The sequence below is a fragment of the Anomalospiza imberbis genome, chromosome 8, assembly GCF_031753505.1.
Source record: "Anomalospiza imberbis isolate Cuckoo-Finch-1a 21T00152 chromosome 8, ASM3175350v1, whole genome shotgun sequence".
NCBI lineage: Eukaryota > Metazoa > Chordata > Aves > Passeriformes > Viduidae > Anomalospiza > Anomalospiza imberbis.
The window spans coordinates 31,856,312-31,880,614 of record NC_089688.1 but is presented as its reverse complement, the minus strand read 5'-3'; the positions used below and the strand labels follow the sequence as shown (position 1 = coordinate 31,880,614).

General features: G+C 41.2%; 1 protein-coding gene and 1 long non-coding RNA gene across 3 annotated transcripts in view; one reads left to right on the top strand and one right to left on the bottom strand.

Annotated features, from left to right (window-relative positions):
- Nucleotides 1-24,303, top strand: part of CPXM2 (carboxypeptidase X, M14 family member 2) — a 68,501-nt gene that overhangs the window by 29,794 nt on the left and 14,404 nt on the right. The window contains exons 4-8 of the mRNA XM_068198277.1: nucleotides 11,508-11,592; nucleotides 11,896-12,046; nucleotides 19,659-19,747; nucleotides 22,393-22,516; nucleotides 23,431-23,627. Coding sequence (XP_068054378.1) covers nucleotides 11,508-11,592; nucleotides 11,896-12,046; nucleotides 19,659-19,747; nucleotides 22,393-22,516; nucleotides 23,431-23,627 — 646 coding nt within the window. The remainder of the gene's footprint in view (nucleotides 1-11,507; nucleotides 11,593-11,895; nucleotides 12,047-19,658; nucleotides 19,748-22,392; nucleotides 22,517-23,430; nucleotides 23,628-24,303) is intronic.
- LOC137478405 (uncharacterized) lies at nucleotides 13,706-17,080 on the bottom strand. Of its 2 annotated transcripts, none has more exons than XR_011001540.1 (3): nucleotides 16,860-17,080; nucleotides 15,204-15,392; nucleotides 13,706-14,000 (listed from the first exon to the last, which is right to left on the bottom strand). It is a non-coding gene; the product is annotated as an uncharacterized lncRNA (long non-coding RNA). The 2 variants fall into 2 exon arrangements; XR_011001541.1 differs by having other exon boundaries at nucleotides 16,895-17,080.

Genomic DNA, 24,303 nt, shown 5'->3' with positions numbered 1-24,303 from the left:
TAAAGCATTCTGTGATTCCATGACACTGGGATAAAGAACCACTAAACCAACTCTTTTTACTGAACAAGAATCTTTGCAAAATGAAAAAACTGTACTTCACTGGAAGACGTGCCTAGATCAGATTTGTACCCCTCCTGGTCCCTGTAGTTTCCTGCTGCTGATTTAATGAGGACATTTAAAATGCCAGGGGAGGGCAGGCAAGGACACCCTGCTGAGTCCTCTATCCAACATCTTCGCCCTTCACTGCAAAGCTGCAACACTTGAGCTCCCAGCAGTCTGGCCTTTGCTGTCCTGTGTGTGATGCTGCAGCCAGAGCTCTTTTCCTGGTGCAGGGCTCATCCTTCTCCTCCTTTGGGGCAGCTCTGGCACCTGGAGCCTGGTTTAGTTCACGGCCACTCCGATCAGACACGATCTGCTCACCTGCAGCTTTCCTCACTGGGGTTTTTTTGGGCTTTCTGGGCAATGATCAAATGAAGGTCACACTGCACACAATGCAAGGAGCATCAAAATTTGGTGCTTGGGGTTTCCATTTCGGGTGCACTGGCAGGAGCTGCTTCTGCTCAGCCCTTCCCCTCCTGCTATTCCCTGTCTGTCTCCTCTGGGGGATTGTAGCTCTTCTTGCCCATCCCCAGCTCGAGAGAGGAGAGCCTTGAGGAGGAAGAGGCTGAGTTGCACAAGCAGCTCTTGGAAACACAGATGACCTGAGGCGAGAGAAGGAAACTGGGCCTGGTTTGTAGTGAATACTTGGATTGTTTAATCATTTCCTTTTTGAGGACGAGCATTTCTGAGGCAAATTTTTTGCTCGGCTGTGAATTCTGCGAATCAAATCTTTCTCCTCTCTTTTTTTAAGCCTGTAACAAGCAAATACAGGCATTGAACAAAAAATCCTGGATTTGAGGAGTCCTTCCTTTGACCAGTCAAAGTAAGAACGTGAGCTTGAGGGCTGCTGCTGTTCAGGCACCTCGGTCATTCCTGGGAAACCTGAAATCATGGAAAAGTGTTCTTTTGCCACCATAAATGGGCAAATCTGCTTAGATTATCCAAAAGATCTGCAGATGATGAATTTCACAGAAAAAGTGGAGCCCAGCTGCGAGAACCAGGACTTCTTTTTGTTTTTTACACTGAAGATATCCAAAAATCAGGAGTGCCACAAGTGCTGGTTAATAGGAATAAAATCCAATGCCTTGAAAGTGAGCAGGATGTCTGTTGCTTTGGGGGAGAAATAATATATGCAATAATAATACGTAATTCTTAATAATAAGTTATTCTTAAGTAATAATAATTTATGTATAAAAATAAATGTAATAATAATATGTTTAATTCTTCATATAGCTGCCAATACATCTTCCAGTTTTAGGAACCAAATATCTTTAAAGTACTGTTCAAGGCTGTAGAGTGGGCCACTGGAAGCATCACTGTGGAATTATGCCAGGGATTTAAAGCAATGATGTGGTAGTTTAAAGTATGCACTCTCTTGACAGAAAGAAAGAAACTATTAATCACTCTTAGCAGTTTGGCAGGAATTTGAAAAACAGAGTAAACTTGTTTCCCACAAAATAAACTCTCTTCTGATAATTCAGCATCATTTTTTGTATCAAGAGAAAACCCACGTGTCAAAATAGAGTCAGTGTGTGCTGACAGTAATATAAAGCTTCAGGCTGTGTGAGTGCAGAGGATGTTTTGGTTTTCAGGAGAAGATGTAATGCTACAGTGAGTGAGATGTATTTTCTAAAAATTAACCTTTCAGTCATGGTAAATTGTGAACTATCACCCCACGCCATGGAATGACAAAATGACAACAGTAAGGAAATCATGGATGAAATTATCTGTGCAGAAAGTTGGAGTTCTGTAGCAAAATTATGAAATTTTTAGAGAAAAATCAAAATAGACTTACTTTCAAGCATGTTCTGTTTAACACCTTTCATCTTCATAAAAATATTGAAGAATTTTTACTTTATACAAGATATTTGTCTTTAGGAAAAAAAAAATGTAGGGGGAGGATTTTAATTTTTCAAGTCTGATTTGGGTAGAAGTTATTCCCCGTGTCTTCCAAAATTGCAGTAGCTCTTGAAAGGTTTGAGGAGACACCAAACCAGTGGTGCTGGCTGGAAGAAATGACGTTCATGTATTGCCTGGTTCTAACTGTCACCTTTTTAAGCTGGTCACTTATTTCCTTAGTGCTGAAGAAACATTTTACCCAGAAGCTGGTTTAGACACCATTGCACACTCCCTACTGTGGCACTTGTTTGATTTCCCAGTGCTGCTCTGTAGGGATAGCAAATAATAAATATCCAGCAGATTGGATTTTGTGGCTGATCATGCTTCTGCTACAGATAAGATCCTTTTGTTGAATAGGGGAATGATTTTGCAATTTTTTTTTGGTAGTACACCCTTGACCTCAGCCTTCCCTGTGTGCAGTGTAGCTCTTCATGATGCCCCAGCATCCCTTTTGACAAACTGTCCTGAGGGAACTGTAGGTCTGTAACAAGCTGGGTGCCTTCCAGAGATGCAGTTGAGGATAAATTTAGGTCAGTGCAATTTGCCTGCTTGCTTCTAATTTCGGTGCCACAGCATTCTGCTCTTTAGTCACAAAATAAATGTGCTGCCCCACATTCCATCTTATTGCTGCACTCACTGGCAGTTTCTCAGAAGCTCAGATTTGTTTTTTAGGCAGTCTCTGTGGCAAGGGGGTAACTTCGTTGCTTGCAAGGCAGTAAAAATCAGTCACAGAATCATTAAGGCTGGAAAATGCCTCTAAGATCATCAAGTCCAACACTGCCAGGGTCTTTTCAGCTATTCCTGGTACTGAGGTCATGGTCTCAGTAGTAACACTGGCTGCCTGAAGACATAATCACATGAGCATCTTCAGTCTTCAGACAATAACATAAGAAAGAGCAGTGATAATCCTTCCAGTGACACTGTGGTAGCATTCAAGAAAGTGGGGTGGATATTCTCAGGTATTTTGAGCTGCTACTACAGTCTAAGAGAACATAATTTTTCATTGTACACATGAAGCATCAAAATTCAGCAGTGCAGTGCTGCTTGTGAGAGCAGAGAAGAATAAACCCTAAACCCTGCCCAGCTCACAAGTACAACAGACAAAGCTGGCACTGACTTTCAGAGCTGTTCCTCCTGTCCCCTCACAGAGGCTGTGAAAACACACCCTGGTGAAACTCCAGCAAGTTCAGGGGATATGTCTCAATGTTTTATCCAGATCATGTAACAAAACAAGCAGCTGCTGTGTGCAGAGTAATTCTGGTGCATTAAATCAGTGCAAACTGTTATTTGCCTGATTGGGTGACAGGACTGCAGAGATGATTACAGCTTTCCCAAAGTCAGCCTCATGGGGTGAATCATTCCAAATCCATAGAAATCATATCAAGTGTATTGATGGGTGTTATAAAACAACCTGAACTCATTGCAGGAAAAGCTCCCTTGAGATAATAATGTCAGCAGTTTTGTGTTATACTAATGTTTATTATGGCTTTACCTAATAGGTTTTCTCTTGGTGTGGCTTGGTGAATCCTTCTCATGGGCTTTCATGAGCCAGCCTTTGGCAGCTGCACCTCCAGGGCTCTCCATCTATTCGTTTAATTTCAGCCCCTGTGCCTTGTTGATTTTCCAGCTCAGTTCTTGTCCCCTGCCCAGGGTTTTGTCACAGCCTTGGGCACCCTGATGAGCACGCCCCACCTCCCCTTGGCTCTGGAGAGCTGCCTCGGTGACCAGCTGGGGTGATCCTGTGTGGGTGGGGTGCTGACAGCACACCCAGGGACAGATTCATGCTTTCACAAGATTGTTTGACAGAAATGTCAGAGCTGATGCTGTTCTGTTGTGGCTCTGATTTGTCACGGGGATCCTCTGCCCAAGCCTCCGTCACTCACTTGGAGGGAGCAGGTCACTGCCGCCCCAGGGACAGCTCCTGCCCAGTCACTCTGCACTCTCTGAGGGTGCTGAGGAGTGGACAGAACCTGCCCTGCACAGTAGGGATGCTCAGAAGAGGAAAGAAAGCTTTTTAACCTTCGTGGAAGGGACTTGAAATCAAATGAGCCGAATCCTTTCGGAAAATGCGACTTCCAGTGAATTTGGGCATCTGCTGCAGCTGATTACTCACCCTTACTCACCACAGCCTGGATTTGTGTCTTTGGCACGTGCACGGTGACTTGTTGCAATGAGAACGGTTGGGTGGGGGTCATGCTGGGGTCATCAAGCTCCTTGTCCCTCCACTTGTGCCCTTCCCAAAGCAGTGTCCCTTCCACACACACTGAGTGGCACTTGGCCACCTCTCTGTGGGCTTGGTAGCCCAAGGGTGAGAGCCTTCAGCATTGCTGTAAATATTCTCTCAGCTGTGGACACGAGTGGCAGTGTTTGCTTGCTGGTTACACTCAGGGCTTTTCATTTTCCTGTATTTTAACATTCAGGAAGTGAGGCATTGCCTGGAAAGACGGGATTTTTCTCCTCAAATACACGACTGATTTACAAAGGTGAGGTAGGCACAAAAAAGAACGGAAAATTAAGAATGCCACAAAAAGAGGTTCAGGAGAAAAGGCATCACAGCTTGGTTGTGTTCAGCAGATACAGAGGATCTGGTGCAGAAAGAATTTCAAAGTCATGCAGATCTTGTTGCAAAGAGTGGCCCAAAATGAGGGATGTTACGACCAAAATGTTTGGGGCAGAGGATGTCTCTGACCCTGGCACCTTCAGGCATTACTGGCTGAATGTACAACAGCAAAAAGAAACATCCACAGCTGGCACCAGATTTTCAAGAAAGTCATAAAATCCTTGTAAAAACCTGGCTGTAAGTTGTAGCAGTTGGGTTGGAAAGGTATTTGCAACCCCACCTCCTGTTTATTGAGTAAAGCTTTGGAAAATCTGTGCTGAATTCAGTTCAAGCAAGTCAAATTCTGGCTCTGAGCTTTTCTTCATAGGGCCTCCACAGACATGGATTTCACAGCAGTACATTCATCTCAGTCAGCTAGAAGCAATTTTAAAAATTAAACATTCAAAGATTTCAATTATTAAAAAAATACCCTTGCTGGCTAGTCAATCTTCATCTCCTAAATCATATTTATTTTAATTAGTTTGCAAAACTTGCTGGGCTACCTGTGGTTTGCCTGGGCATTTTTTGACTTGGCTTATTTGGAAGCTGTTTGGCAGTGGGTGATTTAAAATTTTATCTGCATAAATATTATTATAGAATGTTAATATTAATAGTTTTACATTTAATTGCATGAGAGTACAAATTAATTTTTCAAGCAGAAAGCCATTAAATTGCCAGCATGCTGATTCTGTTGCATAAGTTTAGTATAAGGTTTGTCCAGCATTTTTTTGGTATAGAGATTTTGCTATATCAAGTATTTTGGTGTGTCAATTTATTTATTATTGCTGGGTACACATTTATTTGCCTGACTGGGTCTATTTTATATTAATTTTAGGGGTTTCTATTGCAGATAAATCAGGTGAGCCTGACAGCAGAAGAATAAAATGCTCAGTTGGAGCCAGGTCTGTTGTGCAAGGGAGCTCTGCTGGTGTTTGCTGCTCTCATTCCAAGAATGTCAGAGAATCACGGGATAGTTTGGGTTAGAAGGGACATTAAAAGTCATCCTGCTCCAATCCCCCTGCCATAGGCACCTCCCACTGTCCCAGGTGCTCCCAGCCCCAATGTCCAGCCCGGTCTTGGGCACTTCCAGGGATCCAGGGGCAGCCACAGCCTCTCTGGGAAATCCATTCCAGTCCCTCCCAGGGAGCAATTCCTAATTCCCAATATCCCATCCAGCCCTGCCCTCTGGCAGTGGGAAGCCATTCCCTGTGTCCTGTCCCTCCATCCCTTGTCCCAAGTCCCCCTCCAGCTCTCCTGGAGCCCCTTTAGGCTCTGGAAGTTGCTCTAAGGTCCAGTCCAGAGCCTTCTCCAGGCTGAACAACCCCAATTCTCTCCTTTCCAGACAGAAATGCGCTCCATCCCTTCAATCTTCTTTGTGGCCCATCTTTGCCACTCTGGGCTTGAGCTTCTGCTTACCAGCACCTCAAATCACCTGGGCTTTCCTTGATGTGGAAAATCACCCTCAGAGATGAGGATCAAAGTGTTAGATTAATTTCACTTGTTGCTGGTTCAGCTTCCCATGATTGAGAAGCCTGGCCTTAAAATATGACATGCAGCAGGTGCTGCTCAAACAGAATAAACCCAAACAATCCCAGTTCCCAGCTGATCCACTGCCTGCTGGAGCCTGGGCAGGAAAAGCCTGGCATCCCTCCACTGCTTCCCATTCAGCACTCGTTGTGTGCTCTCCTGAGCTGGGATTCAGCCTCGGGTCCAGCACACAGAGAGAAAAGTCAGGAAATTGTATCAGGGCAGGCACAGCTGGAAGATGTTTTGTTGTTCTGCTGCTGCCCATGATCTTTTTGCCTATGCTCAGTAGCTGATGCCGTGGTTAGATAAGGAAAAGCTGATTATTGGGACAGGAACCTGCCAAAGCTGTAGGAGATCTGCTTTTAATTCTCTGCTTTGATTCAGGTTTACTCTCTCTGTCCCCGGGCAAGTTATTTAATCCCTCAGCTTTTCTTTTTGGATGAAAATGGAAAAGCAGGACATTTCCATGCACCACAAGAGACTGAATTTGAAACTGAAGGCATTCAAATAAGCTTTGTCTAAGACCAGTGCATTACAGATAAAAATCAAGTAATTAGTAATAATTCAAAAATCCACCACATTAAGTGAATTTGAGTCATATTTTGATTTTTGCATTTATTCTCTCTGAAAGGAATTGATTAATATTGTCAGGGGATACTGAGATTTTTCAGATAGGCTGCTTCTGAAGACATAAGGCTGCCATAAGTTTTAGAAGGGATTATTTAAAAGGGATGCACCTGAATCCAAAGGATCCCTGTCAAATCTGTACCTCATGATCTTTTTCCAGCATGGAGGAAATTTGTGAGGCAGAAGTGGCACTTTGTGGCAGAGGGTGATGAGCTGGGGGTAACCTCAAACACTCCTGGATTGTCACACAATGGCTTCTGGATTGCCTTGCCCTCTGCCAAGAAAGAGCTCCATGATTAATGCACTCTTTTTTGAATGCTGGCCTAGGACTTCCCCAGAATTCTGTCTCCTCAGCTCTATAAACCTGGCAAATACTTTTCTCTCAGGAGTGCAATGGTAGGTCCTGGGAGATTTTATAGAGTGAGACCAGAAAATCTTCTCTGAAACAGCAGCAGGGATATCCTGAGTCTTGGAAAACATTACAGCTTTCTTTCAGCCTTCCTTAGACAGCTTTATTGTTCAGTGCTGATGGGCCCCAAAGAGATTGGATGTGACAGAAATCCCTGTCTGCAAATCCCAGATGCGAGGAGATGGATCTTGGTGTCACCAGGGGATCACACAGACAAAATTCCCCAATACTTCTCCTAGCACAAGGCTTTGCTTTAGCTACCGTGTTCCTCTGATGGATTGCCACAAAAAAGCTTCAGATTTCTGTGCCTACATGAATAAACCAGGTGTTTCTGGAACTCCTGGACCGCGGGAAATGCTGTTCCTGGAGCATGTGCCACACATCCAGCTGCTTCCTGGGGTTAGCAGCTCTCCTGTGCCACACATGGGTGGGAAAACTGCAGTTCTTGGGAGGGTTTAGTGAGTTGGGTGTTCTTGTCTGGTCTGGAGCTGTGGAAGTGTCTGGGATTTGAAGACACTCAGTCAAAGCCCTGAGCATTAGGCTTTGTTAGTTTTTTTTCCAGATCCTCTGACTACAAGAACACACACAGCGCTCCCTTTCCCCAGTGTGGGGGATGTGGCTTTTAGGGAGAAGGTGCCATTTCCCAGGGGAGTCTGAATTTACAGAAGCTTTCTTAATATTATCAGAATCTGTTTTTATTGTGGCACTGGGGGAAAGGGGGGGAAAGATTTAAGCCCCTGGAGGCAGCTTTGCATGCAGTGCCAGTGAGAGAAGAATCTGATCCCCTGTGATGTTTTTATTCTGCTTTTTCCTCACAGGCAAACACAATGAATAGTGTATGCTGTGTACCTTAATACATTGCACTGATTTATCTCATCCATGACCCTCTGAGGTCCTTCTATCCTGCCAGGGTCCAGGACTGGATGCAGTCCATTAGGATTTTAATTGCATTCTGCCTCTCCATAGCACGTTACTTGTTGCCTCTCAAGATGGAAAATATGCAGGACTACTCGTATATGTTCTCCTTTGGGAGAAGTTTGAACTTTTGTAATGGTAGGGAGTGAGAAAATCAAAATATGTTAAATGAAAGTCCCAGCTTAGAAATGTTACTGTGACAGCAACATTTTCTCATGCCAGTAAAGCAAGCTTGTTCTTTTAAAACATCCTATATGTGCCATGATTTTCTTACAAAAGTGTGTCCATGGTTGTTGCGGTTTTATGTGACTTTAGTACTCTGAATTTCTTGTGCAGACATTGAGCAATGAATATGGATGTGTTGTGTTTGCCCTCCTAATCTGATCTGTGCAGCTGAAGTGAAAAATTTCTGTAATACTTCAGAAGCAATGATGTTATTTTTTTTTGTGGTGTTGTTTCTTTTGGTCATTTAGCCTGATTTTGAGAGATGACCAAGAATAGTAAAAAAACCAATTATGCAAAGCTCATGCAAACCCCCAACAAAATGAGCAAGGAAATAAAAAAAAAAAAAAACACCATCAAAAAGCCCAATATAATTTTATGTGCCTTGAATATGTACAGTGCCACCAGCACTCTCCTTCAAACTCAGGAGTTTTGCTTTCAAGCTTATCTTTTTATAGTAATTGAGAAAAGGCTATTTTCCTCTTTTTAGAGTTTTGCTGTTGGCCATTTTATAGAATGGTTTGGGCTGGAAGGGACCTTAAAGCTCATCTCATACCAGCCCCTGCCCTGGACAGGGACACCTTCCACTGTCCCAGGCTGCTCCAAGCCCCAATGTCCAACCTGGCCTTGGACACTGCCAGGGATCCAGGGGCAGCCACAGCTGCTCTGGGCACCCTGTGCCAGGGCCTCACCACCTTGACAACCAAGAATTTCTTCTCAGTATCTGATCCCAACCTGCTTTCATCACCCCTGTCCTGGCACTCCATGTCCTTGTCACAAATCCCTCTCCTTCCCTCTTGTCAGCTCCTTTATTTGACAGAAATAAATCAGCCTTTCTTCAACTTAAGAACACAGAAAAGCTGAGGGAAGAAAGTTCTTTGCAAGAGTCAGGAGAAACTTATCCAGCATGCTGAAGTCACTGTTTATTTTGTTGTGTGTCATTTATCATTTTACAGCCAAATTCTAGAGAAGCCAGCATGGCACTTCTCAGCTCTGCAGTAAATCTCCTACCCCAGGAGCCTTTCCACTGAAAGGCAGACAATTAGGATATGCAGAGTGCTGCTAACTTGTTACAGTTGTTTACCAAATACTAAAGTTGTGTGCATTACAAGTGATAGATGTACCCTTCTTTTCATTGCGATAACAAAAAGTTGGCTGCTTGGCAATAGTCAAGATTTTTCCATTTAATCTAACATGAATGGCAAAATCTATTCACTGAAGGAGGCTGGTGAAAGAGTTGCAACAGACTGGTTTAGTGTCTAAAACAGAGCTGGGTTTGTTCAGTTGTTATTTTGTTGGGTTTTTTTCAAAATTTCATTTTTTTACTTTTGGGGGCACTAGTATAGAATTTCCAGAAGTGATTTTCCAAATCCTACTAAATATTTACGTCATCTTTGTTTTCAGATGTATTAAAAAGACCTCAGTTGTCTGTTTTGGAAAAGGCTTGGTGAACTGGGGCTGATGGTTTTAGTCTTGTTCCATCCTTGTCCCTTTTTGGTCTTCATTAGAAGCCTGATTCTCTGTAGTGAGCACATAAAGGCTGGTTTGTCCCTTTAAACACAGGCACAGTGGGTTCGGTGAGGGTGTGTGTGTTCATAGGTACTTTGCTATTATTAGTTGATTTTAAAGGAAAAAACAAAACAAATCAAAGTTGTATTTGTATAGGAGCAGTACAAGGGGAAGTTCTTAGGTGTGTCTGTCCTTCCAGGCACTCCTGATCTCCAATTTTTTATGCTCTGCTATAGTAAGAAATGCGGTGAACCCCGGCTCAGGGAAGAAATTAAGATGTCTGGCTCCAGACCAGAAGGCTGAAGGATAGCTTTATTAAAACTATACTATATTATATTAATATACTATTTAAAGAGATACCATACTATTCTATATACTTCTTTCTTACCTAACTCTCAAACTCGTGACTCTCTGCTGAGAGTCCCAGCCACAGCTGGATCCATTGGTCACTGACCCCAAACAACCTTCACCAGAATCCAACCCAGCCATCACTGCAGGTAAACAATCTCCACACCACATTCCACATGGGGAAAACAAAGGAGCAGAGATAAAGATTCTTTTCTCTTCTTCTCTCTGTGTTTCTCTAAGAAATCCTGAGAGACAGAATTATGTCTCTATGTCCAGAGAATGTGAATGTCACACTCTGCTGCTTTTCCAGCACCTGCCTCAAAGTCCCCTTTCCTTCTCTCCAGTGCCAAGAGCTTTCCTAACCCTGGTTTCACTCCCAGACATGGACTGTAGCTTAGCTAAGAACCTGTGCTGAAGAAGAGCAGCTCCAGAACCCTGCTAGTTGCACCTAAATATAGAATTTAATCATCCTGGACTGACTTCATGGTACAAATGTTCCTCCAGGCCACAAGTCTCCTCCAAGTCCCTGCCTACTGAAACCAGGTGTTAGGGGAAAAAATAAATCACTGCTGCTCTTTCTGAGTAACAAATGTGAGAGGAGAGCTGGGCATTACCTTCTCCAGCCCTGTACATACATTTCCACAGGTAATGCCCGAGCAGTGTGAAACTCCACAGCTTTAATCCAGAATATAGAAAGCAGCAGTTTACATTTCCTCATACTCTTCTTTAGATGGATCCAGATGAGGCATAACTGAGGTATTTGACTTTTTTAGATGAAAGGGGATTTTGCTGTAAATCAGATGATATTAGAAAAATCAGCCTATTGGGGACTGATCAGGATATTGTATGAGTGCAGTAGTCCTGTGATCAATTGTCTCTCTGTCCCCATCTCTTGCTAATAAATACAAGAATAACTGCAGGCACCAGTTATTCTTCTATTGAAAGAAATGGAAATTTTGCTGGTTGAAATTCACAGATGTTTCATCCTTGAAGATTTATTACTTTTTTCCCAACCTCTCTGATAATAGCAGCAGAACTAATAAATGTTCTGCAGCAGAAAAGATGATCTTTGAACACTGCATAAATCTGTTCTAGGGAAGCCATTTATCCCAAACTCTGCTTATAAAAGGAGAAGAGAGCAGCAAGTCTCTCATCCCCTGGAATCCCAGAATATTATCTCACCAGGATTTTCCTTCTATGTGCCAGGCTTCTTGAAGAGTCTGTTGAATCCAGATTGGCATGACTTTGCCAAATGGGCTTTCCACTGCTAGCAGCCTTATAAGCTTGATTATATTAAATAATGTACAGTCATTCTAAGTTTTGAAAAGTAACTTATTTATTTTCTTTTTCAAGGAGTAACTGGGTGACCTCTTACAGAGTGTTGGTGAGCAATGACAGCCACGCGTGGACTGCTGTCAGAAATGAATCTGGAGATGTGGTGAGTAGAACAAAACATGTTTTATCAGGAAGAGCAGAGGTGGGAAAGCAGGGGCTGGCCACAGATTAGTCAGTGGCAGCATCTCTCAGTGGTCCCATTGATTTTAAGAGCAAATTCCAAGGTACAGAATCAGACACAGAATTGCCCAGGGGGAAGGGGGGATTGCCATCCTCGAAGAGCAGTTCTGGCCCGAGCCACCATCAGCCTGGACCTGAAAGGTGATTTTACACTTCTCTTACCAAAAGAACTCAGAGACAGTTCGAAGCACTGACGTTGCCATTTCCCCCTGTTTGGCCTGGCCAGATTTTTGAAGGGAACAGTGAGAAGGAGATCCCAGTGCTGAACATGCTGCCGGTGCCGCTGGTGGCGCGTTACATCCGCATCAACCCCCGCTCGTGGTTCCAGGAGGGCAGCATCTGCATGAGACTGGAAATCCTGGGCTGCCCCTTGCCAGGTGAGAGCCTTTGTTAATTAATGTTGGCATGGCTGCATGTGGCAAGACTCAAAAATTGCATTTCCTTTGGATAGCTTTGCTTTTGGTATAATATTTATCTTTAGTGAGTAGGGTTGTGCAAAAAGAAACAGAAATATCTGCCCAAGCCCACAGACAGTATCAGGATAAGTTTTGATATGCAACCCATAGTATCTGTTTTATTAATAAAGGCATTTGCCTTTATTAATAAAACAAGATTGCATTGGTGATCTAACAAGATTTTCTTTGTTGTTTGGGTTTAAATGCAGTACAGTAAATCTTCCTGAGTGCACATGTTCAATGGAGACAACAGGATTATGTACTGGGACAGGCATTTGCAGATGTCTCAAGCTTCTAAGGCAAGAAATAACAATTATAGAACCTGATTTTTAATTTCTATTTCATTATATAGGCCACTTTCAGGACTTTCCTGAAATATTTTGAAGGCAAATCCTATTGCTGAACTAGTGCTTAGCTTGTAGGGAGGAAGAAGGGCTGTAAGGAATTTCTAGGATATTTCAAGTGTTATTAAATCCAGCATCATCCCTGGTAAATCAGAACTGAGGGGAAATTGTCCTATGCTATGCAAGGCCACTTAAAAAAAGAAACCCAAAACCATTCAATACTGCAAATTCTGACAAAGCCATGATTCTGCTAGGCGCATTGTGAATAATCTTGTAGTGGATTTATGTCTTCATTTCTGTGTGTACATGTATATAAATATTTAAAAACCCTCTTTTCTCAAATATTTTCTAAATTACTCACTACTCATTCGACACCTCTCGTCTGCTTTTTTTTGTTGTTTTCTTTGATCTCAAATTCTGGCACCATGGGGATTTTTTTTTTTTTTTTTTTTTTTTGCAGAGGTCTGTGATTAGTGTTTTAAGAAATACTAGAGGCAGAAAAAAACTGCCTTACCAGAGCCTTTCATCATTGCTTTTACTGTTCCTGCCTCTGTTCAGAACTTGCTGCCTCCAGTTCCTCTGGTGATGTAGGGTCTTCACATGCCAAGCAGTCCCAGCTTGATTTTTGTCCTTTAGATGTTTAAACATTCAGGAAAAAACAAAACAAAACTGCTTGTGGCATGGAAGGGATAATTCTCTGCCAAAGAGAAGTGTGGGGCAAGCATTGTCACACAATTTAGTCTGTAGATGTGTTATCATAAGCACTGAATTTAGCAGCACACAGACAGCTGCTGTCCATGGGTAAAAAATACATCCTGGACTCAATGGCAGTGACCAAAGGTGCCTGTGCATGTGAATTTCCCTGTTTTCAGGAGGATTCTGATTTCTTTCAGCTTTGGGTGTAGAACACCGCACCTCTGTGGGTTGCTTGTTTCCCATTGTGATGGGCAATTCCACAGCCAACATTTCCTCTCAGCTCTTAAAAGGACCCTCTGAGAGCAGAGATTTCTCCCAAATTCCTGTGTGGAACTGCTCTCTATACACCAGGGTTTGAGGCTGAAGGAAGAGGAGCCTTTCTTCAGCACCATGACTTTTTACTGCCACACAGGACACACACAGAGAGGTCTCCAGGGAATAGCAGAGATGACACCCAAACTGTTTTCTAGGGCAATTTGTAGGGAAATTCTCATGATCCCTTTCTCTCCCCTAAAACTGCATCTAAAGAGGAGAGTGGCAGTATTTGGAAAGGTGATTTTTGTTGAGTGCAGCAGTTTTTTACCCTGGATTCTTACTGGCTTTACACCCATCCAGGGCCAGATTCCGCTTGGCAGTGCTGGCACTGGCTACCCTTCAGCTTCACGGGTCTGTGTCAGTGGGTGAAGCTGGGAACACATCCCCACTTTCAGCACTGTCCTGCTGAGTGCTCTTCCAGCTTTTCACAGATCTTGCATTCACATGGAAACAGCATCAGAGCATCCCCCTGGTAGTAATTTATTGAGTTAATTGCCCGCAGTGGCTGATTCAGTATATTCCTGAAAGAAAATACCAGAATCATTCATTGAGAAACACAATGGGAATGGGGTGTGTTCATTCAGAATGTAATTGGGCTGAAGAACTAATAGGTTTTGATAAGTGCTGACCCATCTTTTTAGCTCAGAAAGAGCTGGCATTTCTTTCTCCTTGCTCATTTTGCGCATCGCACGCGAGGTGCCCGGGACAAAGCTGTTCCCCAGGTTCCAGAGGCCTTTCCACGCACATTTTCTTCCTCTAGGATGGGACATGTTTTTGCAGCTCCCTCTAAGTGGATTCCTCACCCTTTATTGGTGTAATTTTGCTCATTCCAAGTTAAATATCTGGATGGTGTGGCCGTGGGAGCAGCGACTTTGACAGTGCTGCTGTGACACTCTGTATTGACTGTGGGACTGGAAATCAAGGACTCTTCTGGCAGTTTTTTTCCATCAAAATGACCAATTTTCCTAAATTTACCAAAATTAGGAGGTGAAGCTCTGTTAGTTCACACACTTTTAGCCTTTCCAAAACCTGGGGCATAGGGAAGTACCCCAACAACTAAAGGAGGGTGGAAGGAAAGAAACCCATTTTCATAACTCTGAATTTCTTTTCATGTCTTCCAGACTTGTGATTTTAGGGTTTATGCCTTCATTAATCCCTGAATATATTAAACCATTTGCATTCAGTCTGTGCTCTGTATCAGCTCTCCATCAAGCAGGTTCACAGGGGTGGGTAATAAAGGAATAAGGAAAAAGGATAAAAGAAAAAGAAAAAACCTGAATAAGATTGATATTCGGGTTTGATTGACTGTCAGAATGAGATGGAAATGGTTAAAGACAGCTAGAACCCATTCCTGTGGGTAGGGCTCTGTCCATAAAATCTGCTGCATGTGCTAGATGTACTAAAAATTGGATAAATCATGATAAAACACTATTTGGACGACTGGAACACATTTATCTAAGCAGTATTATAAAAGATATTTGTAATTTTTATCAGTGAAATGCTTATATCTTATCTGTAACATAAATTTTTGTTGTGTCTTAGGCTAGTTTGGACAAACAACCTTTTCTAGGTTGTTACAGTAGCTCTAAAAAAAAAAAAAAAAACCAAAAAAAAAATAGTGTTGTCCAACTATGTCAGTGCTACCTTTGGGCAACAGAAAGGTTTTGCTGTTTCACCAAGAGAAAGACATTCCTCCGTGGAGGAAAGATGCCAGAAAATCTTACCTGTAACAACAATCAGTGCTGCCATGTCTCAAAAAGGAGGGCAAAAAGAGGAAAAAACCCAAAAACATTTAATTCCCTCTCCACTTTCCAAAAATGCTGGTGTTTACATAGAGGGAGACTGACACACACAGTCTTTTGCAGCTGCCTCAGAGGGATGGATGTGCTTTCCTTGCCTTCTCTTTCTCAAACCTAAGGAAGGTCACAACGAAATTGCATGGGATCAAAAGCACCCAGAGATTGGAAAGAGAAAATTAGTGGAGTTCTTCATGCATTTATTTATATTGTAGAGTATTCAAGGCAAGAGACAATTATTTTAACGGAATAAATTTGTGATGAAATTTAATTTTTAATAGTTCTTATAGAGAAAACTATCACTGGTACCATGATCATGCCATTACTTTGAACCCAAGATATAAAATTAATTTTAACAGCTCTGTAATGGAGTACTGTGTTTTGCAGTGGCTTCAGTCTCATTTTTACTGCTTCTATCTTAGTGCCAGGCTACCTGGTCAAGTCTAAAGTTCTGTTCATTTTTTGATAAAAATGTGACTTTTTACAAGTATCTTTCATTATAAATGTCCATGTAAACAGCAGTTCTAAATCAGCATCTACTTCTGAGAATAAAAGCAGAAAAGAATCCGTTTATAGTTGAAAAATATTACTTCATTGCTGATTTCATGTGTGATGCTAATGCTCATGAGCAATGCTCATGAGGCTGCCATGAAATAGATCATGTGGAAAAAAACTTAGGATCACCTGATGTGGCTGCCAGCGGATTTATTTCCAGATTACACATTTGCTGTCTGTGAGATGTTCAATTTAGTGAAGACAAGTCAAATTCTCTTAAATTACACAGAAATTAAAAAAAAAAATCCCAGTCATTTGCGAAATAGCACATTGGGATTTTTAAGGCAGTCTAAGGGATTTAAACCAGAATATTCTTTTTATTAAAAACTTCTCTGAATCCCTTGGATTGCCTTCATTATGCCCTAAATTTAGAGCAGCACTTCTGAGAAGCTGAAACCTGCTGGAAGCACCAGGGCCTCACTGGCTGAGGTGCTGTAGAGCTTAATAAGGGAAAATGCCCCTTTTTTCCATCAACTGACGAGCAATTGGTCCTTTCTGGTACTTTTTCTAGGCAGTTTTCAGAGCCCTCTTGCTGCAAAGTAGTTGGGCATTAACCCACTTGGACTTTTGGGATCCCGAGCACAGGAAGTGATGCCTTGTGAAGGCTGATCTAGAACAGAGGCTAGACAAAGTTAAAGAATAAAAATAAAGAATATAGTAGGGATTTATTAAAAGGCCTCCATGGATCCACCTTGGGCAGCACAAGAGCCCAGCCAGGGCTGCACCCAAGATGAACCCAAATGGTCCCAAAATGCACGAGCGCTCCCGGGGGCTCTCGCTGGGATCAGCTCTGCTCCATTGGCACACTGGAGTTCATTGTCCCATTCCAGCTTTAGCCCATGCAGTCCCATCCTGCTTGTTTTTCTCTCTCCAGCCCACGTTGTTTGTGCTCCTGGGCCTGAGGTTTGGATCATTTGTCCTTGGTGCCCAGCTGGAAAAGGAATTGTTTTGCCTCCTGCTCTGTGCAGAGAGCTCAGCATCCCCTCACACTAAAGCAGCCCAGGCTCTGAAACATATAAAAGCTAAAACCTGAGGCATCAGAAGGATGCAGAGCTGTTGGAGACAAGAGAGTTGATCAGAGGGATGGAGCAGCTCTGCTGTGCGGCAAAGCTGAGAGAACTGGGATTGCTCATCCTGGAGAGGAGCAGGCTGTGGGTTGATGTAACTGTGGCCTTCCAGTGCCTGAGAGAAGCTACAGAAAAGATGGAGAGAGACTTTGGACAAGGGCCTGGAGTTTCAGGACACAGGGAATGGCTTCCTAGTGCCAGAGGGCAGGGTTAGATGGGATACTGGGCAGGAATTGTTCCCTGGCAGGGTGGGCAGGCCCTGGCACAGGGTGCCCAGAGCAGCTGTGGTGCCCCTGGATCCCTGGCAGTGCCCAAGGCCAGGCTGGACAGGGCTTGGAGCAGCCTGGGACAGTGGAAGGTGTCCCTGCCCATGGCAGGGTGGCACTGGATGGGATTTAAGGTCCCTTCCAAGCCAAGCCATTCTCTCCTCCTATGAATCTATGATTTACCAGCTTTAGTCACTTGTCCTTCTTTACAAGAATAGAAGCATGAAGGGCACAAGGTGCCTCTACCAGCAAACTTCATTACCTGTACTGGTGATACAAAGACACATTAATGGTAGAAAAAGTTAATATATCCCTCTGTATAAATGTGAGTGCCACAGTTCTGCAGGATATTTTCTCCCTGGTAGAAAGCCAGACTTTCTCCAGAATTTTTTGAAAATAAATCAGTATATTCCTCTTATAACTCTTTTGTGGTTTGAGTTTTTCAGTCTCTTATTCTCAGTTTTATTAAAAAAAAAAAAAAAAAGCCAAAGTGGACCCATCCAGCTGTGTTCAAGCCTTGTTTGCCTTTCTATATTTTAGCTTTTAATGTTCTAATCTGTATTCCTGCTGCAGCAGAAAACCAGCGATCCAAGCAGGCTGCAGCAGAGCCTGGCAAAGTATGAGTGTTAATTCCCCAGGGAACTGTCAAATTGAGCTCTGTTGTTGAGGAAGGGCCAGAGATACCATCATTCTCACTGCACAGTTTTTTTAAGTTTCCACCAACTCTACAGCATTCACAGTCATTCCCATGATATTAGTGTTTGATGTATGGAAAAAGAGCCAGGCTTTGAAAAGAATGGGATTAAAGTATCAGGGAAAAAAATCGGTTGCTGTATATTTTGGCTCGTGGGGATACAGAAAACTTTCAACATCCTGGCAGTTTTATGACGTTTATTTTTATATTTTTACAACATGGAGGTATTTTTTCAGTGATGAAGATATTCTGTGGGGCATTGAACACATTGTCTCATTTGAGAAGTGGGGGTTTTCTTTATGATTTCCTTTTCTCATCAGCCTATTAATGAGCAATTTCTACAAATAACATGGATTGTGATGAGACAAGATTTTTTTGGACATTTTTCTGTCATATTTGTAGACCAGACTTCAACTGACCTTTCAGCATCTCTGCTGTAGATTAAGAAATGGAAGTGGAGACAAGGATGGGTCATGTTACTGTGAAGCTTAATGGGCCTTGCATGCTTCATTTCATAAATAACTTAAATAGCGCAAAACACCCCAAAAAAATTAGAAATTTATGGGAATAGTTAGTGCTTTTAATGCCAGAAATATGAAACTTTAAAATGTTATAAAGTATTTTGCACTGTTGTGAGTTTTCCATAATTTCAGTAAGGATTTGTTGCTGTGGGATGGTAACTACATATTTTTCCTACTCAGACTTGTTCATTTTTTCCCCCAAAAAAACAGCTGACAGGTGACACTGTTAAAAACCATTTTTTTTTCTCTAGGGACAATGTCTTTTTGTGTTGCAATAAGACAGGATGATATTTAGACTTTTTCATACTTCACTTTCCCCCCAATAATTTTAAACCAATGAAGATGATTTTGTGTGAAGGGAAACAATTTTTCATAGAAGCCTGACAACCACTGGCTTGACAAATGATTACTCACAATTCCAGACATCCCAGATGTGGCAAGTTAAGAAATGTGTCTGATGTTTTCCAAATAGACTTGTTTGTCTCTGAAAATAAATCATAATAAATTAGGCTAGGAGCAGATTTATCAGGAACATCAAAGCTGAGCCATAACAGTCTTGGCCTGGTTTTTTTGGTGTTTTTTTTGTTTTTTTTTTCCCCCAGGTGAAGGGCCTGGAATGTCAAGGAGATAAAAGATTCTTTTCTAACCACATATCCTTTTGATACTTCAAAATGAACAAACAACAAATAACATCCATAAATAAGTGAATATGTAAATTTTTAGTAACCAGCACCTCTGACTTCCACAGGAACTCTTTTGGAAGCTGATTAGGAATGCCTAATATGCCAAATTATTCCTTTCCATGTTTTGCAATCAGTGCATAGGCATGGAAAATACTCATCAGGAAAACTGAAATTCCTTGCAATAATAAATTAATCAAGTGGACACAAAACATTTACTGTGGCTTTTCCCTCTAATTTGATTTTTCTTCCACTCTTTTATCTTGCATCTGACTCATCATTTCCCAAAGACTTTTTCCCTCCTCTTCAGCTTAAGGCTGCCCTTCTGCTTTTCTGCTGAAGTTTGGTTTTCTGTTCAGAGGAGCTGTCTGGAAAACTGATGCCTCCTTGCTTTTATTTGGATCTGTATGAACTGATTTGTGCAGTGATTAGAAATATTCAAAATCAGTTGTTTCTCTGAGTTTTGCTTTTGAAAATCTGTTTTAAGTACACACAGGACAGTGGAATTCAGATTTCCACGTTCCTTACATGCATTGTGCCAAAACACCTCTATATTTGAAATTCCTAAGCATGAGAAAACTCCTTTTTTTCTTTTCTCAGACCCAAACAATTATTACCACAGAAGAAATGAAATGACAACCACTGATAATCTGGACTTTAAGCATCACAACTACAAGGAGATGAGGCAGGTAGGCAAAGAGGTTGGTGTGTGTTGGTGGGTGGATGGGTGAGGGTTTTCAGCCCTGTGGAATCCAAATTCCACCAAAATTAAAATATTATTTTAATTTAAAAATATTATTAAACTTTTTCTGCAATATGTTTATAAAATATTTTCTCAGTTTTAATCTATTAAAAGAAGCAGTCCGATAAAGCCCCAAAGTCTTAATTTGTACATAAATTAACCTGAAATAGGTGACACTACGTGACAGAGGAAGTATTTTCATATAATGAGGCAATCTTTTTCTTCCATATGTATTTGAGTGGTGAATGACACAGTGGTTTCTCCTTCTAGATTTGACTCATTTAGCCATCAGTTTTCTCACATATTTCAGTGGCTTTGAATAATCAGAATAAACTCTAGAGTCCAATTCCATATTCACAGTTGTGAAAATCAGCAAAAATTCACCAGAAACACCAGAAAAAAAACCCTCTGCTAGTATAATTTTAAATCTACCAGCCTTGTTAATCTTGTTCTTTTAACTTCAAACAAGTTCTTGGCTTTGTTATTGTTTTTAATCTCGCTTCATATCACCACAGACACAAGTGTGGGCTGTCCTGAAGAAATATTTCTGCCCACTTTCTCTTCAAATATAAAGATAATATGTTTGGACTTGGTGTGTGTGAATCACTTGCTGTGTGCTGGATTTTCAGTGTATTTATACTGCATGAATCACCTCTGGGTCTTATTGAGCAGTTGTGTACTGAGTCACACGTTTATTTTGGTAGAGATTTCATGGCCTATATTTCTTAACACAAAGATTAGATGAGTAGGAACTCAATTGGCATAATTACTGTCAAGAACAATAAAATAGAATGTATTTGTGTTGTCGTTGCAGAAAGACAGGTTGGTCAGGTTAGAAATATCTTGGGGGAAAAAAACACAGCTTTAAACCAGAATGCTTTTGCACTCTTCATACAAATGGAAAATCTGTGACTGTGGTTGAAAATTGTGAACTGTGTGTTCTCCCAATTTCTGTTTTCTTCTGTGTCAAAATAGTTGTTTTTTGTAAAGCTCATCGGATTTTAATTGCTGCTGGACAGAATATTGTGGGTTGCATTGCAACAAGTCTTATATTCCCAAAACTATTCTCAAAACTTCAGTGCAAAATGGAATAACCGCCATAGTCAACTTCTTATTAAAAACAAAAAAACAAACAACAACAACAACAACAATCAAAAACATCCCCAACCCCCAAAATATACATTATTGTCACTTTTCATAGCTACTTCACTGCAAACCATCTTAGAAAAATGCTGTTCTTTGATTTATTATCAGCACTGGAGGAGGAAGAGATGGTGTTCCCTGGGCCATGTTTTGGAAGCATCACATTGCATTGCAATAAGTCAAATATTTGTGAGAGGGAGGGATTTTCTCAGGGTTAGGTGATTTTAATAGAGCTCTCTGATTAGGAAGATGAAATTTACAGCTCCAGTTTCCTCCTTATAAAAGAGCATTCAATATTCTTCTTCCAGTCAATGGGAACCCTCACTGTGTTTTGTGTGCAGGATTGTTTCACAGCCCAAAATGTCTCTTAATTGTTCATTTCTATGCATGTATTTGTATATATTCATGTGGTGCAAGAAGCTGTTACATGTTTGATGTGGATATCTGAGTGCAACCTTGTCTTTGAGACAACAGACCCAGATCATAGGTGAAATATTGTGCCATTTGTAGGAAATGGGAATGAGAAGATCAAATATGAAATATGTTAAATTTCAGCATTGTATTTCCATTAACTCCGTTGCGTTACGTGTCACCAAGAGTCACAGTAAATGTTACTACAAAGGCTCGAATGCAAGAAATGTTCTTTGACTCAGAAAATAATCGCATGTTTGCAATTAAAGAGATGATGGGGAGTTTGCTGAGGCCAATACAAATATTTCCACTGAATGTGATGTACTTTGAACTTGGTTCTGGACATTTTTCTCACTATTAATGAGCATTTCTGTACTTTCAACCACTTTTCTAAATTAATGTTCCTGGTATCCTGTGAGCACTGGAGTGCCAGGCACGTCAGGAAAGCTTCTGCACGTGGAAGTTTCAGAGACAGCTCTGAGACCACAGGCTCACATTCCCTATTTCTTGTGGAGCTGCATGGATGCAGGGAAACATCAGCCAGCTCAGTTTGCTTCAATTTGAAGAAGGTGTGAGGAGACAAATTAGTAAACACAGGTCTGAGTCAGTAACATTATTTTTACAGTAAGATTTTAGCCTTTATCTAAAATAGAACTGCTTTTAATGCAATATCTCTACTTGCTGGCAGAGGGAAAAATTAATATTTCTATTGAAATGTGGCAACCTACAAAATAAATGCATTTCTGTGCACTGACACCCGGGGTCACCTTATCTATAGTACCTCACAGAGTGTGGTGGTTTTAATCACACTCCATTATTTTAAATACTCTCCATGGCATAATGTTTTAAAAATGAGATAGCAGAGCTATAAATTCATGGACTAAACATAAATTTGTTACAACTAAGAGGTAATCAGAGTAGCAAATGAGGAGTCTGTGCTGCATCCAATTTAGAATGAACCAATTCATTGTGGATCTATTTTGATGCTGCATTGTCTAAATATGTTCTTTTTTTTTATTATTTTTTTTCTGTTGGCAGCTGATGAAAACTGTGAATAAAATGTGCCCAAATATCACAAGAATTTACAACATTGGAAAAAGCAACCAAGGACTGAAGCTGTATGCAGTCGAGATTTCTGACAACCCAGGAGAACACGAAGTTGGTTAGGATTTTAATCTTAACTAAATCTGTTGAAGGGGTGTTGGGATTTGACTTTTTCTCCCCTCCTCTTTCTCTGTATCTGCACTAATTATCACTGATGGAATTATATTCATGGCAGCAAAGATTTCAAATGTATGTGGGAGGAACCTCAGCGCTGTATTTCTAAATTGGGAAGGGGAGGGTGAGCACAAATAGAGGACATTTTGAATGTGGGATCAAATTCTTTAATGATCATTCTTCACAGTAACAAAATAAAAGTGAACCTTAATACTGGGGAATGGATTTTAGTCATGGGATTGATGTAGCTTTGGATAGAAATTTACCTTAATGCATTGCAAGCAGGGAAAGGTCAAATCTTCAAGTAATTTTTCACTCATGAGGTCTAGGGTTCAGTTTCCTACCATGATATAATTCTTCAGCATAGAAACTCATTCAGTCTTTGGTCCTTCTCACTGCGATAGTGCCTGGGACAGCTGTTGGAATAAAGGAATGTTTTGCTTTTCTGTATCCATGAATACCCTGATAACGTGTTTAGATTGGTTGTTAGGAAAATTCTCTTCTAGCAAAGTATTTTTCATGTGACTTTTAGACCATCAAAACTGTTAAAATCTACCTCTAACATGCTGAAGTTGTGAGTATAATTAAAGATATGTTTAATCAAATTTGGGTTTTAGAGGTTTTACACAGTGGCTTTAGATATCACTAATACATAAAACTGTTCTAAAATAGCAACAGAAGGCAATGTCTCCAAAGTGACATTTTCACCTCTCATCTGTGCAGCTGAGACATTTCTCCAACACTCCTTAAGTGAAATGTTGCTGATTGACATCGATGCCATTTGATAGAGATTTGATTTGCTGCTCTGACTACAACTCTGCTCTGTGTTTTTTGGTTTTTTTTGGTTTTTTTCCACAGGGGAGCCAGAATTCCACTACATTGCAGGAGCTCACGGGAATGAAGTGCTTGGACGAGAGCTAATCCTTCTGCTAATGCAGTTCATGTGCCAGGAATACCTGGCTGGGAACCCACGCATTGTGCACCTCATCCAGGACACCAGAATCCACCTGCTGCCCTCAGTGAACCCTGATGGATATGACAAGGCCTATAAAGCGGTAATTAGGATTATGAACACGTCAAGGAATTCTTTTCTTTCCAGTAGATGAATCAAAAATGCTTCTCTTGTCTTCATTTTCTTCAAAGATCATGCTTTATGAGGGATTGAAATTTAAAAATTAAAAGATTGGCACATCAAAATAAACACAAACCATCTTGGGAGAAAGCTGAAAGAAACAGTATTTGATGTGATGTTGGCTAACAGGAAAATGTACATGAAAGGAGGGTCACAAAGACTCATGGGGTGTACAGAACCATGGGAACACCATTATGGAAAATGGAAAATCCATGCAATCTGTTTCTCACGAGAAACCAAGCTTAGCACGTGAAAATTTGCATTCCTTTGCAGCTGAAATTTAACAGTGTGCCTTTAAGGAGAGCATGATGTGTTGGGCATTGTAATAATTCAGTCTGGATGAAGACAGACACCTGGAAAAAATGTAGGGGCTGGTCAAATGCACTGGAAAATCTTCCAGAGCAGTCTGCAGAAGACCTGAACAGGAAAGTCAAAATCATAGTCATGGAGGGAATGTCTGCTGTCTCCATTGAGAGATATATTTTGGCTAGCCTCAAGTAAATTTTCATGGGTTTTCCTTCACCTCATTCAAGATTTCATTCAAAATTTTTAAAAAAGTGCCAATGATTTAATTCAGTTAATTAAGTAATTAATCTTCC